Genomic DNA, 17085 nt, shown 5'->3' on the forward strand with positions numbered 1-17085 from the left:
CTTGAATGAGCACTCTCGTTTTTTTTTCAGTATATCTGAAGAAAATAATTCAAGGATTTTTCCAGGAATTCTTCGAAGGATCCTGAAATTCTTAAAGGATTTATAAAATAATTTCTTCATGAATATCTTGCTTTGTCCAACAATCCTTTTATCCAAACCAATTTTTTTGGTTTACCACTACATTTTTAATTTATTATGGAATATTAAGATTTATTTATGGATAAAGCTGTACTGAATTAGGCTTAATTATTTATGATGCATTTTTATTTTCCTATGGTGCATTTTTTAATTATTATAGCCGCAATAACCTTTTACCATTCATCCAAGAGCTCTTTCCAGAATTTCTGCAGAAACTAATGGTTTTCAAAGAAGTTTTTTTCGATTGACCGTTTCTTCAAAAATTCTTCCAGAACGTTTTCCAAAATTTCCTGTTTTGGTTTCCACTGGAAACTTTTAAAAGAAGCTATTCGGCAACTTTTCAAATGCAAAATCTAGTATCCTCTTCTTCCAGGATTGTTCCTGACAATCTTCAATGGATTATTTCAAAACTTTTCCAAGGGTTTTTTTTTTTCTTCTAAAATTCATGTTAAGCCTTCTCCAGGAAAATTCTCAAGGATTAGCTTGGGATTTAAAAAAAAAAATCCCATAGAAAGTATTACAAGGAATTACACTGAAATTTATCCGTGCTTCCTTGAATAAATATTTCAAGAACTCGCCAAGCAATTCCCTCAAGAGTTTCTCTAAGAATAAATCTAAGAAATTCTCTAGACATTTTCTTACGGATTTCACGAGGAACTTTCTTAGGATTGCTGCAACAGTTATTGTGCCAGGAACCTCCCTTGATTTCTCTAAGAATTTTTTATAGGATTTCTAAGAAGTTCCTTTACAGATTTTTTCCAAGAATTTCTTCCTTAGTACCTTTTTTAATTTTATTTCCGTGTATTCTTAGGCTAATTATACACTTTCAGTACCTCCAGGAATTCCTATTTGGATTATTCCAGTTATTCCTGCTAGGATTGCTCCAGGAATGCCTACTGAAGTAGTCCCATGAATTACTTCTAAGGTTTACCCAGTTATCCCAGGTATGTTTTACAAAGTATATTCTGGTGAGATTTCTACAGGAATTCACCCCAAAAGAATCTCCTGTGATTACTCCAAGGGTTTCTCCATAGAATGCTGAATGAACTTGTTCAAAGATTTCATCTAGTGATTCTTAGATGGGTTTCCTCCGGGAATTTTTGCCACCACTAATTTTTGATTGTATTCCTCCAGAAACTCCTGCATGAGTTCTTCCAGTAATTCCTGCAGGAATTGTTCCTTGTTTTGCAACAGAAATTCCTGTTGCAAAACATTACGGAATTTCTACAAGAATTGTAATATGAATTTCTCCTGTTTTTTTTTTTGTGGGTTCCAAGAACCTCCAACTGGGATTCTTCTAGTCATTCCTGCTGTTATTTCTCTAGGAATTTCTGCTGAGATGCCTTCTGGGATTCCTATTGGAATTCTTCATGCGATTCTTTTAGAATTTCCTCCAGATACTTCATCAGGAATTGCTCCGTATATTTCTTCGTAAAATCTCGGAATTCTTCCGGTGAAGCCTGCGGTGATATTTTTCAGGGACTACTGATGGGTTTGATGGTGAGCTTATTCAGGAATTTCACTTAAAGACTTATTCAAGAACTCCTCAAGGAATTGTTTTCTTGAGGGGTTTTTCCAGCAATTCCTCAAATTGGGTCAAAACTGTGAAATTATGAAACATGCCGCTTGTATGGTACACAGTTTTCTGATTGCCTTAGCTCCCCAGCTGGGTGTATTTAATCCCTGGTACGGTACAGGATTCCTTATCTTGTCACACAATTTATAAATGAAAAATATAGCTTTTTCAGCGAATGGTCTCAAAAAACTTCGAAAGTGGTCATACAACCCTAGCTGGGAAACAAACTTGGTTCCATTAGGAATGTAATATCATTTCCGTTATTATTAAAATAGTAAAAACTAGAACAAAAATAAGATACGTTATATCGAGGTGTTCACGCACATTCTGGAGTCTGTCTGGGAACCGGTGATGTGTTGGTTAGTTTCGGAGACAATCACTGATTAAACGGCTCACAGCAGTTCAATGGGTACAACTATGGAAGACTTTATTGAGGTTAGAAAGTTTATTAATCACTCTACATGTAACACGGAACACTTATCTTGTCAAGCTTCTTGTATTGGACAAACTACTACAGTATTCCTTACACTAATGGTCTGTGGTCAAGAATCTAATTATCTACATATCTATATAGGATATACAAATGCAGTGGCATACGTGGGACCGCGCATAACTTGCGAACGGATGGTCCGATTTGGATCGTCTAAGTTTTGTTTTGTTAGTTTCCATCCAAGGAAGGTTTATGGGGCATAAAACATGAAAAAACTGAGAGTTTTTGAAAACCGATCTTCCATACATTTTGACCGGGGATTTGGTCTTGGCTAGAAACTTAAAACGTCAAAAAACGCAGCAGGCAAGACAAAGTTTGCCGGGTACCGCTAGTATATTCCTATAAGCCATACAAAAATGCGGGAACAAAATGGTCACATTCTGTATTTGCTTGGTCTTATTGGCTAAATTGTATCAGAATGCTCCTGCTCGAAATTTAAATCACAGTAACTGCCTAATTTTACATTTTTCCACATCAACACGAGGTATGATGTACAAGGGATACTCAAATAACTGGGACATGTAAAATTATCACTTTTCAAAAATAAATGAGCTCGTTAGCTGTAACTTTTCGAAAAGGGCATCAAATATTCTATTTTACTGTAAGTTGATCAACTAGTTGTGTATCAGTGGTCCAGATTTGGAAAAGATCGGGCTATTCTACAAAAAGTTAGAAAGATTCTAGAAAAATGTATAATTATTCTAAAGCCAACTTTGAGCTTTATATCTCCGGATTAAACAAACCGAATGCAATGATATTTTGACTATATATGGCTAATTCAATAAGCTATTAAAAACTTTTGACTAAACTTGAAATTATTTACACGAAAGAAAATTATAACGATTAGATTATTTTTCTAATATAACACCAATTTATCCAAAACTTCATCATCGTTTGAAAATTCGAGATAGTAATTATAGTTTATTTAAATTCCCTTTAATTGACTTGAATATATTTGTGTTTCGAAGGAAAGCAACCAAATGGCCGGCTTTAAATTTAAAAAGTATTAGATGCATATGAAAAAAGATAAATTTACTAAAAAACAAAGAATAAATCAAATCGCTATAACTCTTTTTCTTATTAATCATTTCAAATTTAGTCAAATGTTTTTCAAAGTTCATTATATAAGTCATAAATGATCAAAATTTCATTTCATTCGGCTCATTAAATCCGGAGATATGTATAACAGCTCAAAGTTGGCTATCGGATAATTTTACATTTTTCTAGAATTTTTCTAACATCGTGTAGAATAGCCCGATCTTTCCAAAATTCGGACCACTGATACACAACTAGTTGATGACTTTACAGTAAAAATTTGAGAATATTCGATGCCCTTTAGTTGAACATTTTTTGAAAAGTGAAAATTTTACCTGATCTAGTTATTTTGAGTATCCCATGTATACTTAAACAACTCTTATAATGACCCTACACTTATTGCTGTAGAACATTTTCTAGAAAGGGTTCAAGCATTTATTCCACATTTTCTCAAGGATTCCTCTTGGAGTCCTTCCAAAGTTTTCTTCAAGATTCTTTCCAATATTCTAGTTAAGATTCTTTCAGGAATTATCCTCAGGACTCCTCAAGGAATTCTAGTCTAGTCTATTCTGCATATACACAGACATCTCTTAAATAAAATTCCTGGAAACCCGAGAAGAAAAGAATAGTAACTGAATAACATATTTTGGTTTTAATCTTAAATACAATCATACTTTGGTATGTCCTTCATAAGGTGGACATAAGAGGCAAAATAACAAAAACGAATACCTTAATTTTGTATGAAGAACACCTTGAAAATAACAAGTATTGTTATTTCAATAATGAATGCATACCTACAATTTTAAGTGCTGATTTCGTTATCCAAAAGGTATTGAATAACAAAGTAATAACATTTTTTGTTATTGAATCGTGCATTTGTTCGATAACTTCATGATGTAATAGCAAAACAGGTTATCCAGTTTTTTCGCTGCTAAATCAAGAAATACCACATTAATACCAAACTCTGCTTAAATACCTCCAATTGTTATTGAGCTGTTCTCATAACATTTTGTTGAATAGTATAATAACACAATTTTAGGTAGGGTAAAAACACTAGACTTCGCCCTCCTAAAATTCTGCACTAATCTTCGCCACTTCATACATAAAAAAATGGAATTTGTATGGAGGGGGCGAAGACTAGAGCGGTGGCGAAGTCTAGTGTTTTTACCCTATTAGAACACAGGTTGTTCTTTGCTTAGTATTTGTAAGGTATTCCCTTCTGCTCGGAAAATGATAAAATCAGCTACTTCTATATTTTTTTTCTTGTCACTATCAATTCTGGCAAGTCATCAGTGATGCATTACAAGTATTGAAATGACCAAGCCTACTGTGCAGCGTTAGTGAATACAGGTAAACTAAATCGTAGAACGGCGACATCTTGTAAACTGCTCCATATTTGTAAAGCAAATGTGCTCCGCTGTAAAGCAAAAACGTTGAGAGTGACTTTGCTAAGAAAGTTAATGTCACTCCATTGAAGGTCTTCTTCCTGGGTTGGGACATATGAACTTCTTAAGCTTGAGTGTTATTTCTCGCTCTCTGGAACGAGAGTTGCCGGTTGTACTATACATTATTATTATTATTATTATTATTATTATTATTATTATAGAGTTTTGGCACTTCTCAGCAAAAATTGCTGGAAACTTTCACCTACCCCGGGCAATCGGAATGCCAAAGGGGATTAGGCTCTGTGGATCTCATTAGCCGGTTTTTTAGCTTATCCTAATGAGTCTGCTTTTGGATGTACTTTCAGTTGTGATGATTCAGGAACCGCCTAACTATACTACAGGTTCCAAGAATCACCGCTTTCAGGATGCTGTTCAGGTCCTTTTTCAATTCCAGCTCGTCTAGGGACCTCAGGAGAGATTTAGGGACAGCTCCGGTTGCCGAGAGGACAACCGGAACTATACGGACGTCTTCCAGGTGCCACATCTGCTTCAACTCCTCCGCTAGGTCGTGGTACTTGGTTATCTTGCCGGAGAACGTTGATTGGACATTATGGTCTAACGGTACAGCGATGTCGATGAGAGTTACTCGCTTCATCCTTTTGTCGAAAACCACAATGTCAGGCCGGTTGGCACGAATGAGGACGTCCGTAATGATCTCGCGATCCCAGTACAGCTTTATGCAACTATTTTCCAGAACCGGGTCCGGCTGGTACTTGTAGTAGGGTACAAATCTGTCGACCAAGTTGTGCTTTAAAGCAAGCTGTTGGTGCACAATCTTGGCAACTTTGTTGTGACGATCGAGGTAAGCTGATCCAGCTAACACTGAACAGCCTGCAACGACATGCTCGATCGTTTCTCCTACTGAATTACACTTCCTACAACGGTCCTCCACGTCCTCGTGCAATATGTACCGCCGATAGTTCTTCGTCGCAATTACCCGGTCCTGGATGGCTACCATGAAACCTTCTGTTTCTGAGAACAGGTCACCCCGCACCAGCCACGCGTTTGACGCCGCCTTATCGATGTGCTCGAGTTCCAGTTGATGGGGGTGCGTCCGATGCAACTCCTTTTGCTTCCACGTTACGATCATCTTTAATGGTCTTGATGTCGCAGTTCAGCTGATAATCCTCCTGCGCCAGATGCAGGGCGCTGTAACCGTGGTCAGCTTCACATACAGTGCGGTACATTTCGTGACGGTTCTGGCTTTCTACGAAATATGCCCGCAGCTGCTGGATCTGGGAGACACATAGTGTCTGGATATCGGTGACGCCTCTTCCTCCTACTGCGCGTGGCAGGGTGACTCTCTCAATGGACGACTTTGGATGGCGCATGCGGTGCTTGGTGAATGCCACTCGTACTGCTCGTTCTAACGCCTCGAGGTCAGTCTTGGTCCACTTTACCACCCCAAAGCTGTAGGTCAACAGGGGCACAGCAAACGTGTTGATCGCCTTCACCTTGTTGCCGGCTGACAGAAAGCTCCTCAGAACACAGTTGACACGATGCAAGAACTTGTCCTGCAGTTCCTTCTTGATCGCTGTGTGGCGAATACCTCTAAGTTGCAGGAAACCGAGGTACTTGTACACTTCGCCTTCAACCATATTCCGAATCTCCTCCTGTTCGTTGACGCGGAAACAGCTGGCGTCCACTACTTGACCCCGGCGAAGATGGACTGACCGACATTTGTCAATTCCAAACTCCATCCGGATGTCGTTGCTGAACACCGTCACAAGCTGCAACAGTTGATGCAGCCTCTGTACTGATTCCGCAAACAGCTTCAGGTCGTCCATAAAGAAGGTGTGGGTTATTCTTGTACTCCTTCCCCCACTTTTCAGTTGGTAGCCATAGTTGCATTGGTTGAGTGCTCTGCTGAGGGGGTTCATTGCAAGGCAGAACCATAGCGGACTGAAGGTATCGCCTTGAAATATACCCCTCCTGATGCTGAGAGTTCTGGACCGCAACACAGCTGTTCCGTCGGTGATTTGTAGGGACGTGCTCCACATCCCCATCGCGTGTTGCATCAGCCTGATGACGTTCCCGTCTACCTTGTACAACTGCAGCACCTTAAGAAGGTACGAGTGCGGCACTGAGTCGTACGCCTTCTTGTAGTCGATGTACGCCATGCTCAGGTTCCTCTGCTTATCGGTGGCTTGACCCACAATGACTGCATCTATAATGACCTGATCTTTGCAGCCTTGCGTGTTTTTGCGACACCCTTTTTGTTCTTCGGTCATCACGTTGTTGGCATCGCAGTGGGTTTGTATCCTCCTCGCTATCACCGACGACAGCACTTTGTACAGACTCGAAAGACACGTTATTGGTCTGTACTTTGCTGGGTCAGCTGTGTTTTGGTCCTTCGGCAGAAGATAAGTGATACCCCTGGTAATGAACTCTGGTAGCTGCGTGGGGTCTTCTATCACCATGTTGAAGCATTCCGCCATCCGCCCGTGGATCGTCGTGAGCTTTTTATACCAAAAATTGTGCACGAAATCAGGTCCTGGTGCAGCCCAATTTCTGGTATTCCGGGTAGCCTCGCGTACATCCTGAGCGGTTACTACGACCGCGGTCTTCTTCTGCCAACCACATCCCATCGTCGCTGTGCTGGACAGGGTTCTCCCATAGATTGGCCCAGAACTGTGTGACTTCGCCAATCTCCGGAAGGCCTTCTCCATAGTCAGGCTTGTCGTTTCGGATGCAGTTGTAGAACTCTCTTTCGTTAATGTTGAACATCCGGTTTTGTTCCTTCCGCTTCGAACATTCTCCATAACGCCGCAATCGTTTCGCAAGAGCACTCAACCGCTGTACATGGGTGTCGAGGATCTCCGTAATGTTGACTTCTGTGAGATCTCGGAGTTCTGCGGGCTTCACAATTTCAGCAACATAATGAACTAGCCTCGTTGATCGATTCCCCTGCTTGTACTGTGTTAATCGACCAATCTTGGTCCGCAATGTGGCGATCCGGTTCTCCAAACGTCGCATCCACGCGGGTTTCTGTGTGCTGGGGCGTGTGCGACCTTCACCGTCGCCTTGCGGGCGCGTCCGCAGTCCCAGCGTCTTGACAACAGCCACCGCAGCTGAATACACCGTAAACTGCAGATCCTCAAGGTGCAGTACGGCCTCCAAGTACTGTGGCAAAATATCCTGGTTTAGGATGCTTACTGCACTTGTTAACCGATAGGAATTCCGCAGCTTTGGTATTCGGTGCCGGGACATGGGGTCTGTCCCACGGAACTGCGTGACTGCTGTGGCCATGTGGAGCGCTAGTTCGTCTCGTAGTTGCTGTCGTTGCATATCCGCTGTTGGTCCTGGAGCAGTGGGTGCAGTCGTATCACGACTCTCACTCGCGTTCGATGCATCCAGCCCATCAGAACTCCTTCTCGACGTATCGCTCGATCTTGTCCTTTCCTCTCCCAATTCCCTCTGCGCTTCCAGCTTGATGCACTCCACTTCTGCAGCTGTGAGCATATTATGAGACATAATTGCTCGCTGTCGTGTGTACAGCTTGTTCAAGTCAAGCTGGTTCGCAAAGCGAGGGAATCTCTCGTTGAACATTTCCAGCATCCCTGATCTGCCGGACATGTCCGTCTCCATCCTCGTGCAGACAAAATAGCAGCGAATCACGTACATATTCATCTCCCTCGTCCACATGATCCGCTGCCGTCGGCCGCCTGCTAACGTGAGTGACTGACGTCGATCAGCCACAGCAACATTGGCAGGTGCAGCATGGCCTTGGTGATTGCTATTGCTGCCGTTTCTGCTCTGCGTTCGTGGTACGGGCTGTGCCCGTTGACTGGAAGGCCGCTCTTGCACCACTTCCTCTTCCAGCCGCTGGCCGCTCGCTCTGTCCCCCGTTCCAGGACCAGCTCCAGTAGGGGCTCCCTCCTCGGGCGATCGCATTCTTCTATTTCGTCTAGCTCGTGTCTCCATATGGGTGTGCTTTCATTCCCGGAAGCTACGGGTTCTGCATTGGCATTTACTCCAAGTACAGTGCTAAATAGCTTGGCTCAAGCGCCGCTGCTCGCCGAGGGTGGTTTTTCATGGTCGCCCAGGAGATATTTTACCTTGAGCTCCCACTCCTCAAATGGTGGTTTTTCATGGACGCCCAGGAGTTATTTTACCTGAGCTCCCACCTATTTATTATTATTATTATTATTTATTATTATTATTATTATTATTATTATTATTATTATTATTATTATTATTATTATTATTATTATTATTATTATTATTATTATTATTATTATTATTATTGTTATTATTATTATTATTATTATTATTATTATTATTATTATTATTATTATTATTATTATTATTTTATTTAAGAGGTTCTAAATTTTATAAATTAATTCGCCTCTCCTGTACTATACATCCCAAAGCTAGAAAGCAAGTAATACTAAGTATGTTACCCTATGAAAAACAATGAAGTTCTTCCGGAATGGGCATGTACTCATCATAACCAACATTTCAACAATGAGGAAAAAATTTAGCCGTTGTAAACTCAAACGAGTTAAGCCAGAATGCAGCACAAGTATAATAATAGTTGAAAGTATCTTACCGAATCCCCAGCAACATTATGCGCTTGATTGTGACTTTACCAATGGGAAATATTTCCCAATTTCGGGTGGCTTCGCTAATTCAAGCTCCGAAATCCAGATCGGCTCTCCAACGGTCTCGAGAAAGATCATCAAACCAGTAATTCTCTCAGTTCACTGCACTATTTTCACAACCACAACGTTCTCTTTCAATATAAATAATATTCATTACACTAGTTTCTTCAAATGAACCGATTCGAAAACGTTCGACTAAATTTTTAGAAACGAGCTAAAACGTGTCCTTATGACTCTCGAAGGAGTTTTTCCACGAACTCTCCGAAGGATAATTGGAAGAACCTGCTCCAGGAAGTTTTCCTTATATTTCCTCAGGAATCATTCCAATGATTAATCAAAATAAAAATCCTCCAGGAATTACTTCAAGAAACCTTTCAGAACTTCTAAAAAGAAACTGTGTGGAATTTAATTTGGAAAATTTTTTTATGACTTCTTGCAGCAATGCTTCCAGTAATTCTTCCAATGAACTCTGTGGAAATTCGCCTTAATTTTATTCTAAATAGGCTTTTTTTCAGAACTTTTTGCAAGGATTTCTAAAGGAAAGAGTTTTTCACTAGGAATTCTTTCAAAAATTTCCCTACGATTTTTTTTATTTTTTTTTTTTTTCAGAAATCAAAAACAAGAATTTTCTAGAATTCTAACACGGATATCTCTGACATTTCTTTTGAAGATATTTCTATAAACTGCTTCCAAGCAAGGGTTCCACTGCAATTTTTTAAACCGCTATGTGTCCGACAAACTTTTGCTTTTCTCTACACCGTGCTTTTCAAATGGGTGCTGGGTACCCGGGTACCCTATCGGCCACATAACGGTTAAGGGTCTTGCAGAAATAATTAGAAAAGTCCTTGGTCATAATTCTTAGGAGTCCTTCGATAAACTTATAGAGGAAATATTTTTGAAGAAGTTCTTGGATCCTTTGAAAGAATTGGTGGAAGATTTTTAGGATGAACCCTTGGAGGTATTCATGGAAGCGTTAGATTTACAAGTGGAGACAAAAGATAAACTCCGTGCTTTTTTATATTTTTGCGCCTTTTTCAACTGATAATTCTCTCCTCTGATTATGGCTTAAGCGTGAATTGTCAAACGTACTTATTCCTTGGCAAGTTGCAGATTGGATTTCTAGCTTATCCCCAGCGCTATGAAGCAGAATTCATCTCTGAAGAACTTCTGCCAATGAACTATGGAATTGAATCCCACGAGAAGTCTTTGGTTCAATTCTGGAAGAAGTATTTGAAAAAGAATGGAATTCCCCACAAACCATTGCCCTGAAGAAAACGCCGGAAATATCCAAGGAATAAATCTGAGAAGAATCTCGCAAAAAAAAACCCGAAAAAATCTACCATAAAGACTTGTAGTAAACTCTGGAGGAATCTATTGTCATGTTTAGTTAGAAATTCTTGATTCGCGGAAGGAATTCTGGAAAACTCTTGAAGAATATCTGTTGCTGCTTCAAAAAAAAAAAAAGCAGCAGAAAATTCAAGAGAAACTTCGAAAGAAAACACTACAGAGATTTCGCAAAGAAACCAAGGAACAATCCTGCGAATAACCCAAAATAGAGCTTTGGAATTTTACAGGATTCCTGCGAAGAAACTCTCGAAATATTTTGGGACAAAATCGCATAGCAATCCTGGGAATATTTGGGAGGAATTCTAGAATGAACCCAGGGAGGAATCTCACGTACCTCTTGACGAGTCCCTAGAAGATTCCTTTGAGTGATCCCACGAGGACTCTAGTTGGAATCCCAAAGTTATAGCAATTTTGATTCAAAGTTCAACCCTGCCGCTTGCCTTGCATTCTAGAAAAACAACCATTTAATTAGGCAAATAAATTTCTCAATTTCCTATGCTGTGAACCGGTGTCGGTGCGGTATTCAGTACCGGCTAGGCACACCACCGGCTATGCTTTTAAATTATGAACACATTTCCTCTGGTAAATTGAAAGCCGTTCAATCGATCAATCGCAGATCGGATTGATTACCGATGCCAATCTAGTGGTAGCCGTAGCTGGCTGTGCCTCACAGTCGAACACTCGATCACCTTAATTCCTTGGTTCATTCAGTACTCAGTAGTGCAGCGGCAACGCAAAAACGCTGCCATGCACCTCACCGATAATTTATGCATGTTGATTATGATTCCTGGTCGATGAGGAATGTAATGTGTGTCGTGCAAAAAGGGTGCGATATGCGTGTATGAAATGTGATGTCCACCGCGCACCGCGCGGCAGCGCACCACAACGCGGTTCGATTCGATCGATTTAGGAAATTCGCAAACAGAGGTGCCAATCGAAATCGACGATGTTACGATGCTTGCGCAACACTTCTGGTGGTGAGGTCGTTCGTTGATATTAGTACCATTTTTTTTTTAATTGAAAGTGAATCGTTGAATTTGTGGTGGCGCGCGCAGCAGAGGTGAGACAAAGTGCGGATGGTTACTCAAGTGGAACTATGAAATGTGTCTGGGGCTGTTGATGATCCGACACTACTGCTGTTCGGCGTGGTTTTTTCGATGTTTGTTATTAGTGTGGACGAGGGAAGACGTTACAGTCGATTGCGGCTGCATTTTTAATGACAGGCAGGCGGATGAGGCGCAGTTGGTTGGGGAAGTTTCTTCAAAATTTTGTTGGTGGCTTTTTGATAGAAAATGAAAACGATTAGGTTTTATGATTTTTTGGTTCATTTTTTTAATAAGTCTTTTGAGATTGTTTTTTCTTTTATAATCCACTCTCTTCGCTCGATTGATGGGCGCGCTGGCGTGCGTATCAATCGTGTAAAACAATAATTGAGAAACAAATAACAATGCTTGCCGTGCGCTTGGCGTACTTTTTTGGGTTTTGTCGGGTGGAAAATTAATGTGAAACGAGCTAGCTCTTTCCTCGTCGGTTGATGGGGAAAAGCCACTCACCGTTTGCGATCATTACTTTCCGGTCGTAGGTTGGTGTAAATCTCAATCTTGAATTAGTTGATGGATTTTTGTCGGTGAGTATTTCGGCCCGGGGGCAACTCTGGAAAAGCAAGTTGCTGGCACAGGCGCTTATAATGGTAACTTAGTAAATATCACGAACGTTTGAACGCATTTGTTTGGGTTCATTGAAATTCACATCATTCTTACGGTCTCGAATACGAATGAGGGTTAGTTTCTTTGGGGGTTTTGTTTTTTTTTTCGCTTGGATGGGAATGGGGTTAGTAAGTAAGGAACTGGGAGGTAACTATTTTCGATTAAGTAAATGGGGGTTTTATCACAATGTTCGTTTCTTTTTTAGTGTTCATGGTGGAAATCGTGGTGATCATCGAAGTGGTGGTATTCTTCGTGATGATGTTCCTCATGATGGACTGGAACATGGACTGGTATCTTGACTGGGTATGGGACTGGTTTCTCGACAGTGTAAGGGACGTGCTTCTCGACAGTGTATGGGACTGGGCGTTCAACCGGGACTTTGACTGGGTATGGGACGTGCTTCTCTACTGGGTATGGGATGTGTTTGACAACTGGGTAGGGTTGTGGGACTGGGACCTTGACTGGCACTGGCACTGGCTTTTCAACATGCACTGGGACTGGGCGGTCGACTGGGACATGGACTGGATATGGGACCTTCTTGATGACTGGGTATGGGACTGGTTTCTCAACTGGGACTGGGACAGGCTTGGACACATGAACTGGGACTGGGCGATCATATGGGACATGGACTGGGTAGTGCACGACCTTCTCAACTGGGTATGGCTTTTCAACATGGACTGGGACCTTGACCGGGACCAGGACCTTCTTCTCAACTGGGTATGGGGCTGGGACGTGGACCTTAACTGGAACATGGACCTTCTTCTCTACTGGGTATGGAGCTGGCACGTAGACTTTGACTGGGACTGGTCGGTCAACTGGAACATGGACTGGGTATGGGACCTTCTTCTCAACGGGGTAGGGAGCTGGCACGTGGTATGGGACCTTGACGATCTCCTTGACTGGGTAGTGGACAGTCTTGTACACTGGATAAGGCTTGGGCACTCCGACCTTCACGGGCACTGGGATGTGCTTCTCCACTGGAACTGGAATGTGCTTCTCCACTGGGTATGGGACTGGGACCTTCTTGACGACGGTCAGAGTCTTCTCGTGATGTGGTTGCAGATCAATGTGGTGATGATGGTCGTGGTGCTCGAATTCGTGTCCACCAAAGTCATGTCCACCAAAGTCATGTCCACCAAAATCATGGTCGAAGAGGCCACGTTTTTCCTGTTTCTTTTCAGCCTGCTCGACTGGTTTCACTTCTTCGGCCTTCTTGTCCTCGGCCGCAGAACTTAAAACCAACAGCGTGGCTAACCCTAACAACACCTGAAACGAAACCCGCCCGAAAACAAAGAACTCATTAAAATTCATGAACCACTATCAAAAAACAATCACTAAATTATCTCGGAAGTCGAACACCCGCCAGTAAGTCCTTGGAAATTCTTTTCACTCGATCACAAACACCCAGACTAATTCTTCTTGTTTCACAACAAAAGCGAAAGTTCAACTGCTAATTAGCATTACACGTTGCCAAACAAGTTCCACTGGATTGAAATGCAAATGCTTTCCTTCTCGACCAGATCGACTGAAACTAGTTCAGCTCTTGGCACAATCTTGCATCATCATCACTTCTCGTTAATCCACTCAGCAATATCCACACAGTCCATTTTGCCACCAAAGTCCATAACACTTCCAACACTTCTAACACTTCACCGAGAACATATTCTCGAGCAACCCCAGCTGCCGAACAGCAGAACACTCAGAATCCACCCAAAGCACGTACCAAAGTTTTCATTGTGATGCTCCTACTAGTTTGTTGGTTGGTGAACTGGGAAGACCAGAGTCCGAAAAGGTACTGGATACTGATCGGTAGCACGCCAGGGTCTTTTATACAGAAAGATATTTTCCCCCGTATCGATCTGAGTCTCTGAAGGCTTTTGGCGCGCGCGCGCGAACCGAATCGAAAGGGGTGAGATTGGGACACTTTTTCCACGGACCGGCGAGAACGAGAGCGATCAACTCCTCGGAGAGTGAGCGTGAGTCGCCTCTCGTGGGAGATAGGGTTGGAAAAGCGCCTGGTGGGTTCTCTCCGAGAAGGGGGTTGTGAGTTTTCCCTTGATCATCGTGTGAGAAGCACGTGCGCGCGGCGTTCCTCAAGTGAGAGCGAGAGTGTGGAACCGGCTTGGGGGCACCAGAACACGGTTTGGCTTACTTTTTCAGTGACCCATTGATGGTACGCTCGGGAGGTCGTGTGTTGCGTACGTACGTGAAGGGGGCCGAGCTGCTCTAGGCAAAAGAAACTCGCTTTGGATCGATTGCAAACAAACAGAGCTGTAATTGGGCTAGTCGGTAATGTTTTGGTTTAGTGTACGGCCACTTGCTTGGGGTCAATGTGCACTACTTTGTAGGGTGATTAGACGGTTTGCTGGGGAACCGGTTCAAGAATGTTTCCTGTGTTTTTATTGTTTTTTTTTTTTTTTTATTTTGGTAATACATATTCACATTTTCTGAACAATTATAAACTTCTAAAGCAGACGGAATTTCGAGAAAAAACTGTTTTGGATACCACATACACCAAATCATGAACACTTTTCAATACAAGCTTTTTTTTGTGTAAAATTGTTTGAAGACGGTTTGCATCAATGTTTCCGTAAATACCACTGTAATTTGTTTGTTTTTCACCTATTCGTTCATTTGGAAGGCTCACATGGGAATAGCAGATACGTTTTTGTTTTTACGTAGTTGATTTTTTTCAAATTTTTACTGCCTTATCACTATGTTAGATATGGGATCCGAAGTACTCGCGGCTGTTTCGAGGTTAGAGATAACATATATTAAAAATTGAAAAGGAGAAATTAGGGGGTCTTAAACTAAATTGTTTACCAACGTATACTATACACATTGATGGGACAAATTGTCCTGATCTGTAACGAACCCAAAAAGAAAGTATTTTATCGGTAGACAACGACAAAAAGAGAGCAAACGGAAGGGGAACGATGACAGACAAGGGCGAACAACAAAACCAAATGACGTACAACGAAAACAACAAAGGACGTATAGTCAGGTTCTTGACGCGGGGGATACCTACCGCTTAAAAAAATAAGACGATGAAAAAAAATGTATGGAGTTTTAATTTACGCTGCCGCATAAAAAATACCTGATTGTGATAAAACTGGATGTATTTCCTCATTTTTTGTTTCATTTTTTAAATATTTTCATTAGATAGCGAAGCAATATTTTCAAAATCGGTTTCCATACACAATTAGAGAAAGGATCAAGATATCTTCTGAAGTTTTTTTCTTAGAAAATGTTTTTTTTTTCTAAAATCATTATTTTTTAATTTTGTTAGAAAACGGTTTTTGTAAAAACGAAACAAATATTGAATATTTAATGAAAAATTCAAAACCAAAAAGTGAGGAAATGTTTCGTCTTAAGGAGAAAAATCAGACAGCACAAATATGGCTGCAACGATGGTCGATTTGGACGCCTACTTACGTTTTCAAGAGCACCACTCTTGAAAATATGAAAAAAAGCATTCGATTTGAAAAAGCTGCCTTTTTTGCAAGTAAGCAAAGCCAGGATTAACAAGTGCCTTCTAAAGCCTGCCTCTAAAGTTTATATGCAAAATTGCAATAGGGTTTCTTAATGTTTCACCTTAATGATCACTGTTTATTTCATGCTGCATTTGTAATCTGTCGTTTTCATATATTTTTGTTTTATTTATTTATTTTTTTACATCTTTTTTCTTTTTTTCTTTTGTCATTTTATAAATCGACTCTTATGAATTTTAGAATTTTTATAAAACAATTACATGCCAACTTTTCCAGTGGTTGGCAGCACCCTCTCAGAATTAAATGTAACTTTATTGGTATAAAGACTTTGTATTATAGAGCAACTTTGCATACTTTGTTTTTTTTTTCCAAAATATATCGCTAACATTTGAAAATGGCAAACATTTTTTTAACGTTTTTTTCATCACTGTTTCCAAAAAATGGCAAGAATAAATAATGTATGGGAGACTTCTAGTAAATTGTCTGAATTTTTATGTGAAAGAATAAAAACATGAAAAATTGACTCATACGCGCTGAAAAATAAAGTATTCATTAATACCAATTTGCAAATATGATCATTTTTTCAATGAAGGATTTTTTTTTCTGGAGAAAGGCAATATAATTGCCCAAAATTTCGCTAAATATCGCAAGTTGGGCACTTTTATGAAAAAAAAGTCTGACTTACAACAAAATTATCATGTCATCAATTTGTATCGTCTATCGGCGGATTTTTACATATAATTAGATAAATTTATATACCGAACATCTAAAGCAATATTTAATATTATTACGAGCAAATGTATGTATAAAAAATAAAGAAAAAACACCCAATTTTAGGTTTTATTAGCACAAACAAAATATCGAATTTTAATTTTATATGACATCGCGTCTTACTCAAAAATGAAAGAACAAAGCTCTAAAACTTTTTTACTCAAAAGTTAATTTTTATGTGTTAGTTTCATATGGAAATTGAATGACTTTCATTTTTCTCAAATGGCAATTTAGATGATTTTTTCTCAAAAATATTTCAAAAAATCTTATAATTTTTATAAGACAACATTATTTTATTTTATGTAACATTATTTTCTATGTGTTCATAAGCCTAGCAGTATACTTCCGTTTTCTGGAATCCGTTTGCTCCGGCACGCAAAAAAAATGTTCGAAAAGTGTTTTATTCTACGGTAGCTAAATAGAGTCCATAACATAAATTTTGAGTTTCATCCCAAATGTTGTATAAAATGGTATATCCAGGC

At 40.3% G+C, this 17085-nt stretch overlaps 2 protein-coding genes across 2 annotated transcripts in view; one reads left to right on the top strand and one right to left on the bottom strand.

Moving 5' to 3' along the window:
- Positions 1-17085, top strand: part of LOC109421171 (angiotensin-converting enzyme) — a 484598-nt gene that overhangs the window by 138121 nt on the left and 329392 nt on the right. The gene's annotated exons all lie outside the window — the stretch shown is intronic.
- Positions 11943-14205, bottom strand: LOC109421255 (uncharacterized). The gene is made up of 2 exons (XM_019695740.3): positions 14065-14205; positions 11943-13607 (listed from the first exon to the last, which is right to left on the bottom strand). Exons 1-2 carry the CDS (start codon positions 14074-14076, stop codon positions 12543-12545), a joined length of 1077 nt encoding a protein of 358 aa, XP_019551285.2. The 5' UTR covers positions 14077-14205; the 3' UTR covers positions 11943-12542.

Source organism: Aedes albopictus, chromosome 2, assembly GCF_035046485.1.
Source record: "Aedes albopictus strain Foshan chromosome 2, AalbF5, whole genome shotgun sequence".
In the NCBI taxonomy this organism is placed as follows: Eukaryota; Metazoa; Arthropoda; class Insecta; order Diptera; family Culicidae; genus Aedes; species Aedes albopictus.